The 21638-nt window shown below is 40.2% G+C and overlaps 2 protein-coding genes across 2 annotated transcripts in view; both read right to left on the reverse strand.

The window, feature by feature from the left end:
- Positions 1-316: 316 nt before the first annotated feature.
- LOC139612689 (double-strand-break repair protein rad21 homolog A-like) lies at positions 317-8077 on the reverse strand. The gene is made up of 14 exons (XM_071468524.1): positions 7939-8077; positions 6419-6609; positions 5839-5968; positions 5590-5689; positions 5296-5402; positions 4901-5098; positions 4642-4767; positions 4291-4416; positions 3540-3763; positions 2870-3023; positions 2567-2712; positions 1951-2136; positions 1583-1666; positions 317-1289 (listed from the first exon to the last, which is right to left on the reverse strand). Exons 2-14 carry the CDS (start codon positions 6560-6562, stop codon positions 1098-1100), a joined length of 1917 nt encoding a protein of 638 aa, XP_071324625.1. The 5' UTR covers positions 6563-6609; positions 7939-8077; the 3' UTR covers positions 317-1097.
- Positions 8078-11629: 3552 nt separating this feature from the next.
- LOC139613128 (exostosin-1a-like) overlaps positions 11630-21638 on the reverse strand; it is a 37784-nt gene continuing 27775 nt past the window's right edge. Inside the window, exons 5-11 of the mRNA XM_071469489.1 lie at positions 19361-19493; positions 18631-18749; positions 17667-17762; positions 16259-16348; positions 15955-16115; positions 15649-15820; positions 11630-14907 (exon numbers count right to left, since the gene is read on the reverse strand). Coding sequence (XP_071325590.1) covers positions 14722-14907; positions 15649-15820; positions 15955-16115; positions 16259-16348; positions 17667-17762; positions 18631-18749; positions 19361-19493 — 957 coding nt within the window. The 3' untranslated portion in view covers positions 11630-14721. The remainder of the gene's footprint in view (positions 14908-15648; positions 15821-15954; positions 16116-16258; positions 16349-17666; positions 17763-18630; positions 18750-19360; positions 19494-21638) is intronic.

Consider the following 21638-nt stretch of genomic DNA (forward strand, 5'->3'; position numbering starts at 1 on the left):
ATGCAGAGATGGGAGGCAAATGGAGACTAAAATCTTTAGACACTAATCTAGTCCCACTCTGCAGTTCTGTTGAATGAACCACTGGAATAATATCTCCCAAGCATTTTCTAAAATTACTGGCAATTCTGTAAAAAAAACCCCAGATACCTGAAATTAAAAGGTGACTGGTATAATTAACTGTTCATCAGTCTTTTGTCAAGTAAAAAGATGAGTTAAAGCTAACATTGTTTCTTTCAACTTCACATTATCTTCAAAGATTTAGAAGGGTCATTGAATAAAAACAAAATGACACTATAAATTAATTAATAATATCCAGTTACCAAGTACTTAAAACACTTTATTTCAAATCTTTACAGATGTATCACAACTAGTAGTTACCAGAAGACTAAAAAGGTGGGATACTGAACTTAACTGTAACAAGTACATTACCTAGTTACATAATGCAAAAAGGTGAATAAGCATAAACGTATAAAGGTACAAAACAAAACAAAAAACTTATTGATAAACTGCCTGAATTATACATCTGAAACATGATATTTAATACCAGGTAAGATTTACCAATTTCTCTGACAGATTAACCTTTCTGTTTATCATCATGAAAGAACAAGTGCAACAAGGAGAAGGTGGGAGAGGTTACACTTCTGAGCAATAAAACAGTACCTTTCCAATACATGTTAAGATTCAATACCAGATTCCATGTGAAAATACAGGGCTCTTTATCTAAAATCTGCAATATTTCCAGTGTGAGAGGGGCAATGGAACAAAACTTATGGAATGAGCAGACAATGGAAATTTAACTTACAAAACATAATGAAGCAAAGCTTACAAATCGGTGTCTAAAAAAAGGTTGCTTTATAAATATAATTGTTAAACATTCTTCCTCACTCCGTTTGAACCAAATGAATACTGCATGATTCCATCTGTAGTACAGTAAAATCCTTTTTTTAAAAAGTTTCCAACCCGTTCCCCACTACTCCCGCCCCTTCCCCAGAAACAAAATGGGCTGACAGGAAAACACAAAATAAAAAGGCAAAAAACTTGAGTAATTAAAAAAGTATGTCTGTTGGAAGAAGAGTGTTTGTCTGTTCTTCCAATGTCTAAATAAGGTGGAATCTTGGTCCAGCGGTGGCGATGATGTCGCTGTAGGGCTCAGTCTGGGTGACCTCGATGGCTTGCTGCTTTTTAAGGACCAGGAAACTGTAAAACTTGGCAGCTGCCTGCTTCCTGTTGTTGTTCTGGCACAAGTCAAGCAGGCTGACTGAATCTGCACCAGTCTTAGCCATGACGCGCTATGAAGACAGAAACACAAAATATAAATCTATGTCCTTTCTTTTGACTTGAGGTAATCAAATACATACAAGCAAGTGATGCTCATCTTTCCCCGCCTTTCATCAAAAGAGAAGGAAAAAACTAGGCCAGAAGCTTGGTTCCCAAAGACAACGCTTTTCTGATTTTAACCTCACAGAATACAGAGAAACAAGAGTAATATCACAATCAAAATCTTACAAATACTGTGGCAACCTTTGAAGTCAATTTAAAATCTGTTTTCAAAATAACTTGAGCAGAACAGCTTTTTTTGTACCTGGAGACCATGCAGCATCTGCTGAGTTCTCTTGTTCCATCTCTTCTCCTCCTGATCCTGGTCTCCAGCCTGACCTTCCTCTTCCTGAAGACCATAGACAGAGTCATCATTATAAACTGGACCAGACTCAACACCACTCAAAACAACACACATACAATTAAATAAAAGCTTGTCTCTTCGGCATTGCCTATAAACCACTACATAGCTTACCAGGAATTTTACTCTTTAGCCTTGCTATTTGTTTTTGTTCTGTTACTTACTTGTTGTAGCACTTTAGGTAGTTTGTAAACTAAGTGAAAAAATGCATCACTATTACGTGACTACTACCATCTATGAAGTCTCTGGTGTGAAAGCTGTTTTTCCCTCACCTCTTCCTCGTCGCTGTCATCCTTCTTGTCTTTGCTCTTCTCACCAAGGAGGTCAAGCTCAGGTACAAGCTGGGTGAGGTTGAGGCTGCTCTCCTCGGGGGGCAGATCCACCTGCGGCATGTCTAACCTCTGAGACAAGACTGAGCGGTCAGCCACCTGCTGCTGCTGCTGCTCCAATGGAGCCATCTGAAAGAGGGAAAGCAGGGTACCAGTCAGAACCAAACTATGACACACTGCAGTCAACTGAACTGATTATATTTTGTGCTTCTCCTATTTGACTGTTGAGCACTTCCCAGGTTTACTGCTTAAGAAAATTGAAAATACAAAAAACCTCATCTAGTTTATTTTCTTTCCATTAGATAACAAATAAGACCAATGTGACCTGATTATAATCCAATCCTTAAATCTGGTCTGCAACAGCGAGCAGTTTAAACATTGGAAACCAAACTCGTCATGTATTACGGCTCAGCTGCATAAACACTGAAAACTACCACCTTTAAACAGCACTTTTGAATTTTTACATTTTATCACATCAACATAGTATGCCAAGGAAAAAAATAAGCCACCTCGATTCCAGTACATTGATAGAGAAAACTAGTAGTTGACAATTACTCACAGGAAGGGTGCCCTCTTTGTCTAGGGTCTTGCGTTTGACACCGCGGGGCGTGGAAGGAGGAGGCATGACTGTCTCATCCAGGGTCGTCCTGCTGCCCTCCATTGCGGAGGCTGCCAGCATACTAGGCTCCTCCATGATAGTCTGGTCTGAGGGAGATGTTAACAGATTTTCATCAAGAAATGCACAAGTGAACAATGAATAACAGCCTTATTCATTGATTGTGTCTCTGTTAAGACCTCTGCCATCAGTCTCTCTTCCCCTCATGCAATTGATGACCTCCTCATCTCTTCAAGCATGACTTACCAATAACATCTCTCGCGTGACTCAGGACCTCCTCTCTTGGCACCTCTGGGTTTTCCAGCTCTTTGAGGAACTCATCCAGACTGTCTGCTTCTCCACCCTTTCTCCTCTTCCTCAGCTCATCTGGCACCAGAGGCGTCAGGCAGCGTGTGAACATCTAGCATCAGAGATTTAACAGTTAAACTTGGAGAAAAATAAATGAAAATACAAGTACAATAACAATGTTGGGACTTTTAGGAAGAGTGATGCAAGACAAAAGGAAAGTCTGCTAAATTATGCATCGACACATTTTCCATTCAGTATTCTGGAGGGGTAACACGTAGGTGAGAAAGGATTTGGAAAACAGAGAGATAAAACCAATCACTACCCCATCTCCCATTCGTTCAATGTTCTCATTTCAAATTCCACATCCAGAACAGAATGTCAATAATAGATACAATATTATCAGTATACTTTCTCTCCATTTCCATTAAACAGTATCTGAGTCTGACCTACTTGGAGAATAAGACCTTTGCTGTGACTTGTTCATTACCACATTATCAGGCGGTGATATTGCCTGTAAGTGATTTCAGGCAGGTAACTGACAGTTTTAGTATGTTCTCAAATACTTATAGGCGGACATGTGTACATATTTCTCCACAAATTCATAAAGATTTTAACAAACATTTGTTACCTTGAGCAGCCTGGCGTTCCACAGGGGTTGAGCAGGCAGAGAGAAGAGCTTCTCCACTCCTCCAGTCTCCTTCCACATCATAAGCTTCTTAGTGGGAGGAGCGAGGTCCAACGTGGTGACAATGTCCGAGTAGTCAGACAGCTGGGCCCTGATGGTCTTACTGTCCAGCTCCTTCACACTGTCCACAATCAGCTTCCTCTTACGCTTTGCCTTGGTTTCTTTCACTGCAAAATGAAAACAAATGAAGTTGATAACTGTTTCACCATCATTTCTCATCATTTGAAGGTAACGTTTTAGCAGATACATCATGAGTATGTATATATATATATATATCATATTGAGTATTTGCAGTCTGCAGTGCCTGCAACTGCTGAATACAACCAGAGATATTTAAGAGATGAATACCTTGAAAGAGTTATAGCAAAATCTCTACAGGTTAACAATTCTCTATAGTCTCACAGTGTAAAACAGCAATATGGTCCTTTCAGTTAATCCTTTTCTTCAGCATTCAATATGCACAGTGACATGTTTGTAGGCACCACTTCCTATGACTTCCTATATTAGCTTTCTTAAATACAATTTTTTTTTTTAAATATCGAAAAGCATTTAGAGAATGGATAATTCAAAAAGATTTTATACTAAAATTTTACCAAGAAGAATTAAGACAGAATATTATGAAGAATACAAATAAAACATTTATATTTTAACACACAGCCTTTCATCTCTACAGAGAGGTGAAGGAGAGCCTTACCAGTGATGTCAATGGGCTCCAAGGCAAAGGCCTCCTCCTCATTGTGAACCAGAGTGGTCTGTTCTGTCTGATCAGCCATTACTGGCAGTGGCTCTGCTGGGCCGGAGTCTGGGCTCTCTGGACCCGCTAGACACAAAATTAAACAGAAAAGTAATGATGCAATGTGTACTCCAACTGTTGTGGAGGACTTCCAGGTGATCTCTGCAACGTTCGCCACGTGTAAATATACCTTATAGATACAGTTATACTACTGGATATCAATGGAGGCAAAGAACAACACAAACAAACCAATAACAGAATTTCCTGTTTAATATCCTTTGCAATAAGGCAAAAGAACTTTGCTTTACTTACGTGACTGGAGGTTGTCAAAGTCATCTTCATCGTCTCCATGATCTGGTGGCATCATGACACTTTCTGTGATAGCAGGGGGATCATCAAAGATACCACCGCCGTCTTCAGAACTCAGCAGCTTATCAACTGTGAAATAACAAAGAGGATTAATTCAACAATCATTCTTTGTTACTTTATCGTAAATATCTCACAGATCACCTTTAACAGTAATCCAATATAGTAGAGATTTTTTTTTTTTTTTTTTTTTTTAAATGCTCACCCAACATTCCCCCATCACTGTTGCCCATGGAGCCGTCCCCAAAGTCATCATACTCCATGTGGTTGGACTTGTCAGGGAGATTAGCTGGACCAGGCTCAGCCTCTAGCAAAAGGTTAGAGGCTGTGGCACCGTGCATGATATCGTCCTCAAATGTGCTGGCATCACGCATCATTTCTCTGTCATCCATACCAAAGTCAGCTGAAGAGTACAGCAGTTTGTTATTACAAAATATGAACAGGGTGATTCTTTTTTGTCTTTTTACATTGTAGGTCTATTATTCTGATAGAATTTAATATCATATCAAAAAGGATTCTGTAGTATGAAAGACTCATGTTGTAATCTACAATTACATAGAAATACTGATTATGTGTATATCAGTATATACAGTGTCCTACCAAAGTCATTGTCCTGCAGGAGGCTGAGGTTGCCAACATCTTCCCTCATGGTGATCTCTTCTACTCTGCTCTGGTTCAGGGTGAACTGTTGGGCCACATCTATGTCACTGTTTGAAACAAAAAAAAAAAAAAAAAAAAAAATTAGGCATGAGTAAACCATTGGTGCTTGAATGACACAAACTGTACTACACCAGTACTAGTGACAAGCGCAGGTATCACCATACACACCAATCAATCTTTCAACTGATAAATGTTGAGTCGATGAAATGAGAGCAGTGAATGTCCTTAACTTACTCCAGGTCAGGAAGCGGCTGGTCAAAGTCATGGAACTCCTCAGGTAAGGTGATGGCATTGTAGGCTGCCTCTCTGTTTTCCTCCGGTAGATCCACCACACCTGAATCCACATACAAGTGTTACACTACATAACTCTACTCTACAATTATATTCCTCACAAACAACAATTCAGTCCACTGCAATGGTAGAAAACTTTTTTGTTTGTTCTGTATAATCAAAGAAGTAGTCTGTCTCGACAGTTCTCCTTACCTGGCCTAAAGGCCATTTTGATCTTGATGAAGGCTTCATTACAGTCAGCAAGCAGGTATTTGGCCTTCCTGTGGTAGATTCTCACCACCCCAAGGAGCAGGTGGCCTGATGTACGCAATGCCATCTTGACCTAATAGAAAAAAGGCCGAGAAAAAAAAAAGATGGACCAGATACCCTGTGTCATCGAAAAAGTACATTTTTCTTGTAAAAACAAGATTGAACTCCACTATCAGTACCTGAGTTAGAGCAGTAAAGTACATTAAAAAGGTAAGAGTAAACACACAGCGAAAATAAACCAGCCTATGCAGACATTGCAATCAGCTGGTTTAAATACAGCAAACAGTGTTAAACTGTGACAGTTGCAAGGACAAATTCTGCTCCAAAAATTCCATTCATCATTTTTCCTCTTTCATAGCAAACATTTAAATCATCCCTGTTTTTAATTATTGGGAGGTAATGCTGAAGACAAGACAGAGATAAACAACATCTCAGGATCTGAGAATGGCTCAGGCTTGCAAAGTAAACACAGGGCATGCATCAGGACCACCAGAACGCAGAAAATGCTCTTCCGTCTTGTTACCTTGGGTGAGATGATGCTCTCCACACTGCTCTCTAAGTTGCATTCAAACACATGGGCCTTGGTCAGCTTCTTGTCCCAATGGGCCGCTAGCCAGATCTTGGCCAGCGGCCCACGTTTGCTGAGGACAAAGTGGGCGTAGAACATGGCCCTGGTTCCCCTGGCTCACACACTCACAGTGCAGTAAGGTTTACCTGGAAAACATCACCGATTAGTTTGTGTAGGAGAAGCCATTCTTAAAAAGGCCTGTACAAAAAGAAAAATGTACCAAAATGTAAGACAAGAACTAGGAGCAGGGGACCCTTCCTTAAGTCTTTGCTTTTTAGCAAAACTAACCTCATTATCTCTGACAGTTAATTCCACGGAGATATGGGACGAATTTAACGAATCTGCAGAAAGTGCTTGACTGTTGCACAAAATCAATTCTTAGTAATCATTAACAACTGGATGTTTTACCTATACACCGAGAAACAGACCAGTCATCAGTCTTAATGGCCAACACAACTCAGAACAGATCTAGTAGGTTTAGGGATCTATTTCTATTTCCCTCGGAAGTTGGGAAGCATCACGGCAAAGAAGAGACACGGTGAGCCAATTTTCCCTAAAAATGCGGACTGGTTTTATTTCGCCAACTTTAGTTTTAAGTAATTATTAACCTGATAATTATCTGAAAAAATGAGGGTCTGTTGTCTCTCGAAGAAACTTTAGACGTAACTTACCCTAAGGTTTGCTAATCTTGTTCGGGGGCTTATCAGCTAACATATCTCGCTAACATGATCCCTGAAATCGATGAAGCCCCCTTTTTTTGTTTCTTGTTATGAGTAAATTAAGCAACTTTGACCGCTACTTGCTGATCGTAAATCACCGACGCAGAGCAAGCATATTGAGAAAATGAGATTTTAACGTTATCAAAACAAGCGCTGACTTCATTCAAGTTCCGCCTATTTCCAAATGAAGGAGGCAAACACTGGAACTGCACATGTCTGCCCACGGTAACCGACACTTTTCCAGCACTGTACTTCAATGAATCATGTTTTCTTAACTAACATAGACGAACGAATGACCTAAAACTGAATCGTGTGTGGCTACATATGCACTTGGTGGATTTTAATAAGAGCGCCAAAGAGTCGGTCAACGCCAGTAAATAGTCGGCGCCATCAAGTGGGTCAACTAAATTAGCCGCCAGCTAACTACAAAAGGAGCAGTGACACCGTATTCTTTGCGTGTGAAGCACAAATGTTTATGCCGATTTTACTTCCTAGCGGTCAAACTATAGCTTTTCTAAAACGACAGACAACGCTACAGTTCGCCCACGAAGAGAAAGTGGACCAAACACAACCAATGCGCCCATCGAAACCTGCTCATACTTTTTCCCTCTACCAGCAAAACTGTATCGTTAGCTGGTCGCTAACGGCTCCTTGTACAGTGAAGGCCGCGGCAAATAATCACAAACGTGCATGCTAATTTCATCTCTCACATCACACAAAGCAAAGCGCGAATATTCCCGCTGCAGACACACTCACCCGCAGGACCCCTTATAGAGTGAAATTTCAGTGATTATGTTATTTCTCCCAGCGAATTCTCCCCTGTTGTACTCATTAAAACAGCCAAGATGGCGCCAGTCGCCTTCCTCCCGCTCACCGCTGTCCTTTTAAAATCGGCAGGATGTTTACAGTCAAAAATGGCGGAGGAGGAGTCTGCTGGGGCTGACTGACGGACGGCCCGCTGTGAGCCCCAAGCGGAGATAGGGGGCGCTGTGGCACAGTGCTTACGGACACGGACACATGCATGGTGGATGGTTAATCAATCAATAAATATGATTATGAAAAAACAATACACTGTGTTTCCCCAAATATGCATGCAGTTCATGATAATAACAACAACAACAACAACAATAATAATTATTATTATTATTGTTGTTGTTGTTATTATTATTATTATTATTGTTGTTATTATTATTATCTTAAGTGCCTTAGTAAGTGTTCATTTCCTTCTCCAACACTCCCAGTTGTTCCCTAATCCTTTGAAAACAACAGATGCCAATAAACCCATTGCAGCACTGTTTTTGACCCAGCCCTATTGTGACTCACTCACATCCTGTATATCAACAGAGTAACCCGAAACAAACTGTGGTCTCCCAGTTTGCCTTTTTCACAAATTGTGACATGTTTTAGCAGGAAAAGCAAAGGTGCAATTAATTGAATTCCATTCAGGGAGCTGCAGTTGCAGGGCCTGTGGATTACTGGTACACCTGCTAACAGAAAGGTCTAGTAATGACTAATTGAATTTATGTTCAATGGATGAATTAATCAATCGATTAAGGTGCATTTAAAGAGAAAAACGTAATGGGTAACAATATGTTTCCACGAGAGGGAATCAATCCTCTAAACAAAATCCTCAGTATGCAGGGAACTGGACATTCATGCAGACTACAAAACCAATTTCAGTATAACAGTATATTAGATACAGAGATGAGGAGGAACATGCCTGACAGAGGGACTGACTCATCTACAATCAAATTGCAAAATTGGTATGCAGTAAAGCGGCTTTATCTGATAGGCTGCAGCATCTGTTGCAGTAGAAGTGCTGCCAGTTGAGCAGGGCTCCATGTCACTGTACAGTGATTGTTGGTTGACAACATGAGGTGGCACGCGCACATCATTAAAGTAATGTTATATTCTGTTTTATTCACAGCCTACTTTGAGTATTGATTTGTCGTATCATTTTAAGTCACATGCAGTGAACATCCATGCGTTGCTGAAAGTCTGAGCTGCCTGATAATGCATCATAATCACATGATAATAACACTGCCAGTTTTAAGAGAAGAAGTAATTCCCGAAATGTATTTAATCATCTCATCACTGCACGAACAGTCTCATTGTGAGATTAACAAATTATTGATCTAGGCCAAATGACAAAACACGGGTCTGCAACTGAAAGCCAACAGATGTCGAGAGACAACCGTGAATTTTAAATGGTTTTGCGAGGTTCTAAATTGGATGGAGATTTTCAATGTCTTGCATCACTAATTTATGGGAATATATCATATCAAGCCATTTTTGTATAGACATCTAATGTTTTGTGCAGCATGCACAGAAATTGGTATGTGACACCTTATAACACAGTGCTGCACAGCATCCACATGGTGACACAGTTTCGGGCTCCGTTCTGTTAAACAGGATGATTTCATCCAGATAGCTGAATGCTGTACTGTTATCACATGACACATACATCCAAACAGCCTGAGAGAAACCAGCCGCTTCTGTGCTGTTGCTTTCCCACTTCAGAGGAGCTACTTTGTTGACGTACAAGGTGTGAGTCACAAATCCTGAACATCTGATTATCTCTACATACCAAAAGAGTATATTATTATCTGCAAAATTGTATGAAATAAAACATTTTGTTCTTTGGATTTACTGAAGTATTTTTACATGCACACACACACACACACTCACACTAAGAGGAGATGTGGGCTAAAAGTAGAGACAGATTTTTTTAAAATAGGCAAATACTGATTGAAGAATTAGATTCCTTTAATCCAGTGAAATTAATTGTTTCTGGCTGATAGTCTCATAATGTGCCTAATCTAAATGTATTCAATTATGTCGCCACAGGGAGCCACTTCTACTCTGTAACATAACCCTTTTTTTTTGCAGTGCTCCAAACTCAGCTCCGAAGTACAACAGTGGAACATGTGGTGACAATAATGTCTCATGTGGTGTGTTTTTAGTTGCAGTGTTCAAAATAAAGTTAACTCAAACAGCCAGATGCCATCATTTCCCACATACCAAGACAGCAAACTGGAATACAAATCTGTCGAAAACAGTATGAGGTAGGAGTCCAAATGCTTCCTCGGTTGCATACAGTGCAGCTGAGTCAGTGATCCTCAAACATTTCAGTTAGCATGCTGCACTGGTAACTGAAGTACAGATGATAGAAAGAGAAGGATTAACAGTATTTAAGTAAGGGAGAGCTGTGACTGCATGCACACAGAGATCCCTCTCCACTGCAGATACACACCTCATCAACAGGATTAAGATGCGTTGGACTGATTAGCATACCGTTAAATCATATGAGTGGACTTTTGCCGTTAGATAGGCCTCCTGGGCACAGGGAAACTCTCCAACAGTAGTGTCTGTTAAGTTTCAATGCTCTGTTTATCAAAAAATCACTGATTTATTTCATTAACAGCACGTGTGGATTTCATGTTGTTTCCTGTTTTGGTCCACAGACCATACAGAGTGGATGTGGTCACAGTGTAACTGTTCAAATGGGTTTCCTTTTGGTGTGACACTACATCGATTATCCTGTGAAGGCACTGATCCAGCTTTCACACATGGCACATCTTTTTGCTTTAAGAGTTTTGCCCAGTTTGGTGTCTGTGTGTGTGTGTGTGTGTGTGTGTGTGTGTGTTTTGGGGGTAGCAATCTCTTCTGTAGCTGTTGCTCCAGCTGAGTTGGCAGCTATCATGCACCATGGGATCATCCTGGATAGATGCTGTTATTTATGCAGCGTGTCTAAACCAATCATCCTGACACAGATTTATGTAAACACTGCAGTTTCTTGGCATAGGATGAGGTTCACACACGCACATCAGGAAGCTAAAGATATTTAGTTTGGCTCTCCCTCTGTGGGCACAGTGCAGAAAACTGACATGCAGAATATGTTTGGGAAGCCTGAAAATGGGCTGTTAGCAGGTCAGAGAGGAAGAGGGACATTCATCTATACCGCTTATACAAACCAGGTCACAGGGGAGCTGGAGCCAATCCCAGCTGATACTTGGCAAGGGCGGGGTACACCCTGGACAGGACGCCAGTGTATCACAGGGCTGACATATAGAGACAAACAACCATTCACACTCACATTCACACCTATGGGCAATTTAGAGTCACCAATTAACCTAATGTGCATGTCTTTGGACTGTGGGAGGAAGCCGGAGTAACAGGAGGGAACCCACACAGACATGGGGAGAACATACAAACTCCACACAAAAGGTCCCAGGTTCAAATCCAGAACCTTCTTGCTGTGAGGCAGCGCTGGAAGAGGGACAGCAAAGGTGAAACAGGGATAAAGGAACTGTATTGTGTGTATCCAGGTGAGAGTATGTCATTTCAATATCTGAGAAGTGTAATTGATATTTTATTGGAGGACATTGAGTCCCCAAACATTTTGAAAGATAAGAAAAATAAGACCCAAAGCACACAAACAAGACAGTCCATTTATATCAAACATTTTATTTGTTGATTTTTTTGTTGTTTTGTTTTTATAAAATTCTTTTACAAAATTGTTTTTGTTTTTTTCCTCTATCTTTCCATTTTCAGTCTCTATAAAATTAGGTCTGCAGTTACAGAGGAGAATGAAGGAAGCAGGCAGAGATTTGAGACTCATTTCGTGTGAGAATTATTTGTGCATTACATGTATAACTATACTTGTGACAACCAAGAAGAGGGGACTGTTGGGCCCTCGCAAGTATAATAATACAAGGCAGTGCATGTGTCAGTACGAGTCTAACAAGACCTTGAAAAATGTTCCAATAACAGAAAAGGCAGGAATGTCAGTATCAGAGGGGTGGTGATAAGTCTTAGTAGCATTCCAGTGTTAAACAACATCATTTAGGGAGCAATTATATGTTACTGGATACTGATAAAGAAAACAAGAAAAGAAAAAAAATACTATGAAATGAAAACAGGGACCTGTTTGTTGCACAAGGCAGATGGGGGAAAAAAAACTCATAAGTGTATTTCTTCTGAAGGCACATCAATATATAACTCCCTGCCCTCTGAAACAACAACAAAATGGAAGCGGAAAAAAAAGATAAAGAAATGTCATCTTAAATATTGCACCAAGTTCATTTCTGAAATGTGATTCTGTTTACGACCGTATTCAGTTGTCTTGATAGCAGTGTTTAGTAATACTAGGATTGTTTATTTGTTGTCAAGCTGATAGCAAGTTCTCAGAAGTGACAAACACCATGCAGCCGATTTCTCAGTCTCTCACACATAAACTCTTTCCTTCCTTCTCCCTCCTCTTTCTCACACGTTTTCTTACTTTCTCAGATAAACAGAAAATACTTTAATGAACCAAATGAATATGGGAATGCATGGCATCCCTCATATCACCACAATTGATCTATTGGCACACACTGTGGTCTGTGAAGGACTGTGAAGCTCACCAAAATGATTGTTTTACTTTTCACAAAAAAAGCCACTAAAGGAGGAGTCAGGGCAGGTTTGATTAGGTTTCGTACAGAAACACTGCTGGCCGGGACAAAGAAGCTTTAACTTGACAATGCACAGTGATTTGAAAACACAGGTGCAGATAATTTCCAGATAATCTGATATGACACATCAAGACCAAAAAAATTGAAGCTTGACTATTAATGGAACCAAACACATAGAATTTGTTTCAGCCAATTAACCTATTGATCCATCTGCAAAAACCCAATTTCACGGTCCACTGAGACTTGGCAGCCAATGAACAGATTTGCAGCATATGAGATATGAGTCTCAAATTTGAAAGACTAATATACAAAAAGTGATAGAGATGTAATTTATGAGACATATTGAATTATGAAACGTATTTCTAAACATCCTGGTTTCACATTTTGCTTCTTGAATTTGGCCCAAGCACAATATCGCAGTGCCAGTCTGAATCTCAGAGATGAATAGCTATCTCTGTGATCAGAGATACAAACTGGCATTCTGAAAAATATACAGGAAATTGAAAGGCTTCTAATTACATGTATTTACGTTAAAAAATACCACAAATGAGAATAATTACTTAATAGAGCATATCTCCCCAAAGGCTCAAATCCTCCCTATGCCTTTTAACAGTATCACAAACGCTTGATCTGCTCATATTTGTTCATAACAATGGGAAAAATACTGTGTACTTACTACCATGCCAAAGCTCTCTCAAGCAGCATCAAACGGCATTTGATGCTCCTTGATGAGAACAGTGTAAGCCCGTGTCATGTAATTGTCAGCCTGGGCTTCTGCCAAACTTGTCACTGGACAAAATGAAATTGGGTCTATGACAGAGACATTAACCATGTATAAATATCCCTCACTAAACAAGCCCAAAATGATCCATTCCCTGGCTTTCACAGTGGTTTGTGTTTCAAACAGACCATTGGTTGGCTCAATTGGCAAGCTCACCCTCCCTTAACCAAGGCATCATATGATCCTGTATTGTTCTTCAGGCCAGCACGTATTCAAGTTCCAATTCTATCTGGCATAAGAGAATTTACAAATGAAAAAAATAAAGAAACATGAAGACTTCCTCCTAAAATGAAAATAGAGAATTCTGTCTGCAGCTGTGGATATCTATTCCCACATGACACATTCTGAGAAGCCTGACTAGTTTTGTTAATCTGTGGTAGTTTTACCAGGAGCAAAAAATTGAGAACAACATGTAGTGACGCTTTAGTTCAATTGAATAAAAGCACATTTTCATTATACTTCAGCAAAGAAAAAATACGAATGCTGACCTGAAGAATTCACTACAAGATCCATAAATTCATCAATTATTAAGAAAATCACAAAACCACGAAAACAAGAACTGAACAGAAAGCAGCAAGATCAAGGTGCTTATTCTGCACCATGCCTTTCTCTCAGACTCCCACATCCCAACGCTGTTAGATAAACTTGAGGCACTGTGAATATCAGATCAACGATGGTTGAGGGGTTGTCATTCCTCTTTTCACCCACCCTGCTATTGGTTTTAATTAAGACAATACAGAGAGAGTAGTAGGCCATTCATTCACTGTATAAAAAAAATAGCTAAACACAATCCAAAATAGTGTTATCCTCTTCATAGTCATAATTATCAATAATATTCTGTCAGCAAAAACGTTCAGGAACCTGTGCATAGTGTACAGAGCAGAACAGACAGTCTCTCTCAGTGGGATGGAGTTGGGAGTGGTTTGCCACTGTTGGGACACTGAAGCAGCAAGCTGTGATTTCCAACTCCATGAATTTGACCACTTGAGTTCAGGTGTCCTTCAGCTGTTGGTAGTCATAGTGGATATCGTGGGGCCTGTGCGCTCAGCTATCCTCCAATACACATAAGAGAAAGGGTAGAGAGGAGAAATGGAGGAAGTACAAAGGACATGATGGAGGAGACCAGTGGATGTGCTGTTCTCCTCTTCTGTTCTAGTTTCTTTACCTCCTCCCCCCATCTCCCCAATGCCATTTGCTTCTCCATTGATCCATCCATGCAATCATGGAAAGTCTCGGCATTCCTCTACATGTCCGCCCCCTCACTCTTTCTTTGTTGTGTCCAGAGAGTGGGGGGGCTCTGAAGGGTTATAGTCTCTCGATATCCCTGTACTTCTTCCGCAGTATGGACACCTGGTCTTTGAACAGGACTGGGTCCAGCCTCATCTGAGAATGGACCAGGGGCATGGTGCCAAACCAGCTGGCAAACTTGTTCATGCAGGTCTGACGCTGGGCAAAGTGGTCCGGGTCGGCCCAGCGAGACGCCCGGGAGCTCTGGTGGTGGGAGGGGGTGGTGGAGCGGTGGGTGGAGAGAGAGAGAGAGAGAGAGAGAGAGAGAGAGAGAGAGAGAGAGAGAGAGAGAGAGAGAGAGAGAGAGAGAGAGAGAGAGAGATGGTAAAGAAGGATGGGGATTGAAGGGCAGGGGATGAGAACACAGCAGAGAATGGGTGAAGGCAGAGGGAGAGAGAGAATGATGGTGCAAAAAGGTACATTAGGAGAGGGAGAGAAAGACACCAACAAAATGAATAATGCATCACCAATTACCCTGACCTTTCACAGCCTATTGTAATTATTCATGAGCTTTTCCTTATTGAAATGCCATATTGCAATAAACAAATAAGTGATGTGCTGTTTTTCCTCCTAACAGCTTACAAGTTTAAGTGGTATGATATGTCTAAAGGCCATCACCCTCTATAATAATCAGGAAAAACACAGATCTCTGTCTGTTAAATACTGAGCATCATTGTAGAAATTCAGTCATTAAATGATGTGGGCTTTTACTGTTCAAAGGCCTGTGTTGGCATGTTTAATGGAGAGCTAACAGAATTTGTAAAAGAGAATAATATTATTGATATTATTTCTGAAATGAGAAATAAGTAATTTATTGCTTCTTTAGGGAACAACAATAGCACTGATCCCTAAATAATCATATTCAAATCTAAATAAATCTCAGTGCCTGTTTGACATTTAGGGATAAAATAAAATCTGTTTTACAGCATTATTATTCTCCCTCACCTGTCCCATCATGGTCTCCTTGTATTGTTTCTTCTGGGTGACCTTGATGGGTGGTAGTTTAGAGACTGACGACACCAGAAAATTCATCAGAATGTCCTCGCAGTTAGACATCTGGTCAACCATAGTCTTCAGACTGGCTGGAAGGTAAGTGGTGTACAAGTAGTGGTAGTATCTAAAGAGAGAAAGAAAGTGAGAGTGGACTGTGTCAGTATTGAACTGAATGAAAAAACAAGGAATTACAGTGGCGAGGAATAAAGTGCAGCACAGAAGTAGAAAGGAGCAAAGGAGAGAGTAGAGCGTCAGTACTTGTGATAGATGGCAGCCCCAGTCAGCACCATGGAGTAGTCGTTGGTCCATTTGGAAGTGTAGCCCCACCGCTCCTTGTTGCTGTCCCAGAAGTGGCTGCGGGCTGGGTAACCAACAATGCGGTCTGGGAAACTCTGCCACACTGTGAAGGCAAAGTCCACCTGGATCACACAGAAATGGATAGAGACAGAAGAGAGGGAGAGAAGAAATGAAGCCAAAACAGTTATTAAAAAGAACTTGTGCAACATGTAGTCTAGGTGTCAAATTGCTGTAAATGATTGCTGTAGTTTTCTGGCAGACTGACCTCTGTGGTGGAGAGCACGGTGTCCTCATCCAGACTCAGCACAGCGTCAGTGGGGATGGTGTCGTAGGGTAGAAAACGGCTGCTTATCACCTGGTTTGATATAAGCAAAATGTGTGTAGTTTGTTACTAAAAGGGAGCAAACAGTTTTACCATGCAGCTCATCAACAACAATTAATGCAAAAACTCAGCTCATGAGCACGAGCAAGGTACATCTGCCTGACAAGCAGCACTACCAGGTTCTTCATGTCTGTTTGTGCTGCAGAGTTGTTTCATCTTGCTGCGTTAACAGCGGAGTCAGCTAAATATACAAGCTGACATTACACCATGACAGCAAAATGCAGCATTTCACTGATGAGCTACACTCACAGATAGAAACCTACATGCAGTGGAGCATGTTACGCTCCCTGGTGAGGAATGCATCCTCTGAGTTTGGCAGCTATCTATCCATGCAAATAACTCTGTGTAACAAGTGCATAGAAGGTGGTTTCCAATTTCAGAAGTAAGTGCACACTAATCTGAATGCCAGTTTCAATTGAGATATAGAGTGGTGGGTTCCATCCCGGACAACAGCGACCTTGGTAGCCACACTGGCATTTACCTGGGTTAAATAAAATAAACACTAACAACAGTAACACAAACTTTGATGTAAGCAAGTCAGCGCTGCAATCCCGGCCATGTCAGTCACATCCATATATTTGATAATTCCTTCAGAAACCTACATACATATCAGATCAGAGTGCCTACTGACAAATTTCTTTTCTAGCTGATAAATACTGCTGACTGGCAACTGGCAGAGAGCTCAAAATCCAATTGTCTTTTTCATCCTTAGTCCCCAGTCCTATTCTGTCCACCCTTAATATGTTTTAGATATCATTCACTAAATTCAATAGTCAGTAAATATACTGTAGGTTCGGCTGATCGGTGCATTTTGGATAATGAGAGATGCAATTCCTATCCTCCTCATCACCATGCTATGCCATTATTATAATGAGTCATCCATATTGTGGCAGGGAGTTTGGATTAAAATGAAGAAACAATGAATAACCAGGTTTTTAATGTATAAATTATTCCCAAAATTAAGCCAGGAAATATAAAATGCAAATTAAAAAAGCTGCAGTGTCTGAACTCTGTTAACTTAAAATGGACTGAAGCTGATGCCTGTGGTTTTTGTATGGAGTCCAAAACTCAGTATCTGTTATTGCCAATTTGGAAAGAAAAGAAAAATATTCGTTGTTAAAGCCACTAAGACACAGGCCAGATACAGCTGGATACACTTAAAAATGCTGGGTTGCCTGCTGTTTTATATTTTATGTCTCAAACTAAATTCATCCACAGGCTTCCAGCACTGATTGAGAAATGGCTGCAGTAACATTGCCCACTGAGAGAAGTATCAGGTTAAGGTGTTCACCTTGCTTTCCCCTTCTATAACAATGACGGGGACTGAGGTGGCAGGCCAGCGGTGTTTGGCAGGAAGAGGCTTGTCACAATTCCACAGGACTATCACCTGCACAGAAGGAAAACAGTCAATCTTCTGAATACAATGTTCAGTCACGTGCATACCTACAGAATGTTTGTGTGATACAACAATGTTAAAATTCAAGTTTAATGTTTGACAGTCCTGTCTGGCTTAGCAATACATGTACAGATCAAAAAGTCACAATTCAAACCCTATTTTCATTTGCTCCTTATTTCTGTGGAGGACAACAACTTCCTCATGCTACTGCAGATCTATTTTCAGAGCTGTCACACAGGTAATGTGACAGCAACGTGCCGAACACCTGTAAATGCTTAAACAAAATGTGTTGACGTCTTCATGATGGCTGTACTGTCCTAAATCCAGGAAAACAATTGATATTTTTTTGTGAATTTGCAAAATGCCAAAATAATGGGTAAAATAAAACCAAAACCTCTGCTCCACAACATAACATCGCGGCATGGTTAAAAGGTTTACTACCACCACCCACTACAGTTACCATTGATATCTTGAACAGCTTCATGTCCTACAGTGTGATGTGCATTAATATAGTATAGGATTAAAGTATCTAGAGAGAGATTGTCAGAGTGGATCTGTTGTGGCATAGAGGTGTACAAATTATTAGGACAGCCTCCTTTCATCTCCGGCATGAATAAAACACTGAAGTTCAAAAGCAGTTAAATGACACTAATGCAGAGACAAACAAACCTTTCATCCCCTTCAAAGATGCTTTGCTCACTTTTCTTAACCCTTTAACATCTTAAAACTCTGTGTTATGAACATTGTACTGATTGGATAAAGTATCTACATAATTTAGTACACTGACGCACATCACCACTGTGGATCATGTGTGAGGTGAGTAATGCAGTGTTGGGTTGTGTGTCTGGTTTTCAATTACCTGAGCACAGTACTGGGATTTGGCCACAGCCACAAGAAGCTTCATGACTGGCTGAGACTGGGAGACCAGAGGAGTCACCACATGAATGATTGCTGTAAACTTGGAGTATGGCTTGATACCTGGATTAAGGTTGAGACACATCAAAGGTGAGAAAACAAGCAATTTAAATCTATCAAGTAAGATTTCAAGCAGGTATATGATTGAATCAAGTTCACTCACACTATTATATATTACTTGTACATGGCCCTTAATGTCATGATGATAATGATGGAAAGTCAGCTGCTGTTCTGTTTTAGAAGAAATATCAGTAACATCTCTTTGACAGCTTTGAGCATCTCTTTGTTGGTGCTTGTTTACTTCAAGCTGTGTTTACTTGACATATAGTGAAGCTGAACAAGTTTAATTAGGCTTGTTAAGGAAAAGGTGCCAGTTACTCAAATCCCAAAGTCAACAACAAGCCCCGCATCTATCCAATTAACCAACAACATGGCAACATGGCAGGTCTAATTGGTGAGCTTCTCTGAGACAAATCATGAATTAATAAAGATATATTGCATAACTTGTGGCAATGTCACTGATTCACATGTTAGTTTACAAGTATTCAGCAGCAGCTGCGCACCAGCTGTTCCTGTGCCATCTCTTCATGAAAATGAGTCTATCAAACCTAAGGGTGTGTCATTAATGAGGTTGTTTGCGTACTGTATACCGTGTGCATGAATAATTAACTGACCCAGCTTAGCGTAATAGAAAGGGAAGTCTCCCAGGTATGTAGAGTACTGAGTCAGGGTGAAAAGACCTCCAGGCAGACTGTTCCACATGAGGTTACTCCTTGAGGTGTGCTGCAGTACCCGGTCCTGGATGATCTGCACAAATACAGGAGCAAAAGGAGATCCAAATGTACATTTTATGTAAATTTGTCAATTGATTTATCAATTGCTCACAACACTCCTAGTTCCTGTGTGACTCACAGAATAAAGAATCACAAGTGAAAGACATTTATGAAATGCTGCACCTGTACAACTACTGAGGACTGTCAGTAAGACAACAACAGGAAATCAGCTTTGTTCCATGATCATGCGAGATCTGTATCCGTTCACTTTAAATGAAACAAACGTTACGCCAGTGTTACTTGCTATTTGGAGACTGAGTGCAGACGTAGATCCTCTGGCACTTCTCAAATTAACAACTGAGACAATGAGTCACTTCAAATAAACAAGGACCCTACAGACTACAAATGAGTGGTTCATTATGCTGGTGTATCGTCTCATAAGCAACAAATTCATATCATCCTATAATTCAATTTTCTTTTTATTGATTTCTCCTGGACAGCTAATTTTTGGTTGTGGTGTATAATTTTCTATCATTCCCACATCATTTTAAATGAATTCATATCACACTTCCTATCACGAACCAAATCACTAACAATATTGACAGTAACAAACTGATTCTGTCAAGAATCCACATCCTCATTATAATAAACAAGTGCTAAAAATTCACACTGCCAAAACAACAGGTAGCAGGTATGATGTGTTACATCCGTGAATCTTGTTGTGAAAAGTCAGCACACAAACTACAGCATAAACAGTAGCTGCTTTGCAAGTTTTATGAGCTGAAAACAAGACTCATTAAAAACTTTGAAAACAATAATGCAAAACAATTAGCTCTTGTTTTATTGAGTCCTGGATATAATACATCTATGCAAAGGAAAAACAAATTTAAAATCACCTATACTGACAATTAATGACAAAAATTTCATTACTCAAGCTTGATTGTGCAGTGGGGGAAACCATTATACTCATTAGTCGTTTACTTTTTATAATGGGTAATCAAAAAAGTAGTCATAATATAATTTAACAATAACACCATATTACTTTTTTCTAGAGGTTTTTAGATGCCAAAGGCACTGACCTCTTATCGGTCTTGTACTATGGTATGTCTTGGAGGAAACAGGGTCAGCTTCTCGGGGCAGTAACTTCACCCCGCTGACAGTGAATTCCCAGCTCTGATTTCTAACGCCCTGACTTCGTAGCTCCTGGGACGAGGCCTCTGTAACACTATCTGAGGGCAGCAACTAACCAACTGTAAACTGCAGTCAGCAATAAGGCTTAGGGTACATGTAACATAACTGAGAATCAGCAGTACTTTTCCTGCTTGTTACATTAGACTGACATAAATTTGTTAAATTAAAAAAATAAAAATCAGCTACCAGTAAAGTGTTGATGCATTTGTTTTCTCTGCATGCCTCTTATTTATTTATTTCCCCTTTTTTACGCCATTCTGGTAGATTACATGGCATAAATAAGAGATCCACAACTGTCGCACAAATCAAGGTAAAACAGTGACAGAGGCTGGTGACTTTGGAGATGCACAAATACTAACCTGTGTTGTGAGTATGACTGCAGCAAAAAAAATTCTTCCTTACTTATAGCCAGCCTGACACACTCCTGTCACTTTCTCTGTCGTGCTCCCTTATCCTTTCTCATTCCCCCCTGCTCTCATCTCTGCTTGTTTGTAATTCTAGCCCAGGAGCAGTACGATAGCCTGGTACTCAGCAGGAAGAATACAGATAAATGGACTCTGACAGGAACAAATTACTGACATGATTGATAGCCAAGACACAGCAAGAAATAGCCTCAAAAACATGACAGCACTGTTTAACAATATATATCATCCCTCTTGGTTTTTGATCTAGTCTGGAGCAGTTTCTTTGTTGATATTATGTCTGCAACTACACAGTTTGCACTTGTAAGGTGTCAGTACAAAGTAAATACTTGGGATGAACAGAGTTGGGGGACTTAGAAATTGAGCCAGGCGTGTTTGTGTTTTAATGCTTGTTATGCCTTTGTGCACAAGCACACATGGTTGTTCTCATACAAGCAGGCAAATTGTGAGCGCTGGTATTGCTCCCCACTGATTTATTGTTTTTTGAATGAAAAAGAATGTACATACTACAAAATATTAAAAACTTGCACTTAATATGTGCTCTTGTTCTTGTACTATAGGTATGA

The sequence above is a fragment of the Trachinotus anak genome, unplaced genomic scaffold (genome assembly GCF_046630095.1).
Source record: "Trachinotus anak isolate AG129_WGS33_773 ecotype Australia unplaced genomic scaffold, CSIRO_AGI_Tana_v1 ptg000032l, whole genome shotgun sequence".
Classification (NCBI taxonomy): Eukaryota; Metazoa; Chordata; class Actinopteri; order Carangiformes; family Carangidae; genus Trachinotus; species Trachinotus anak.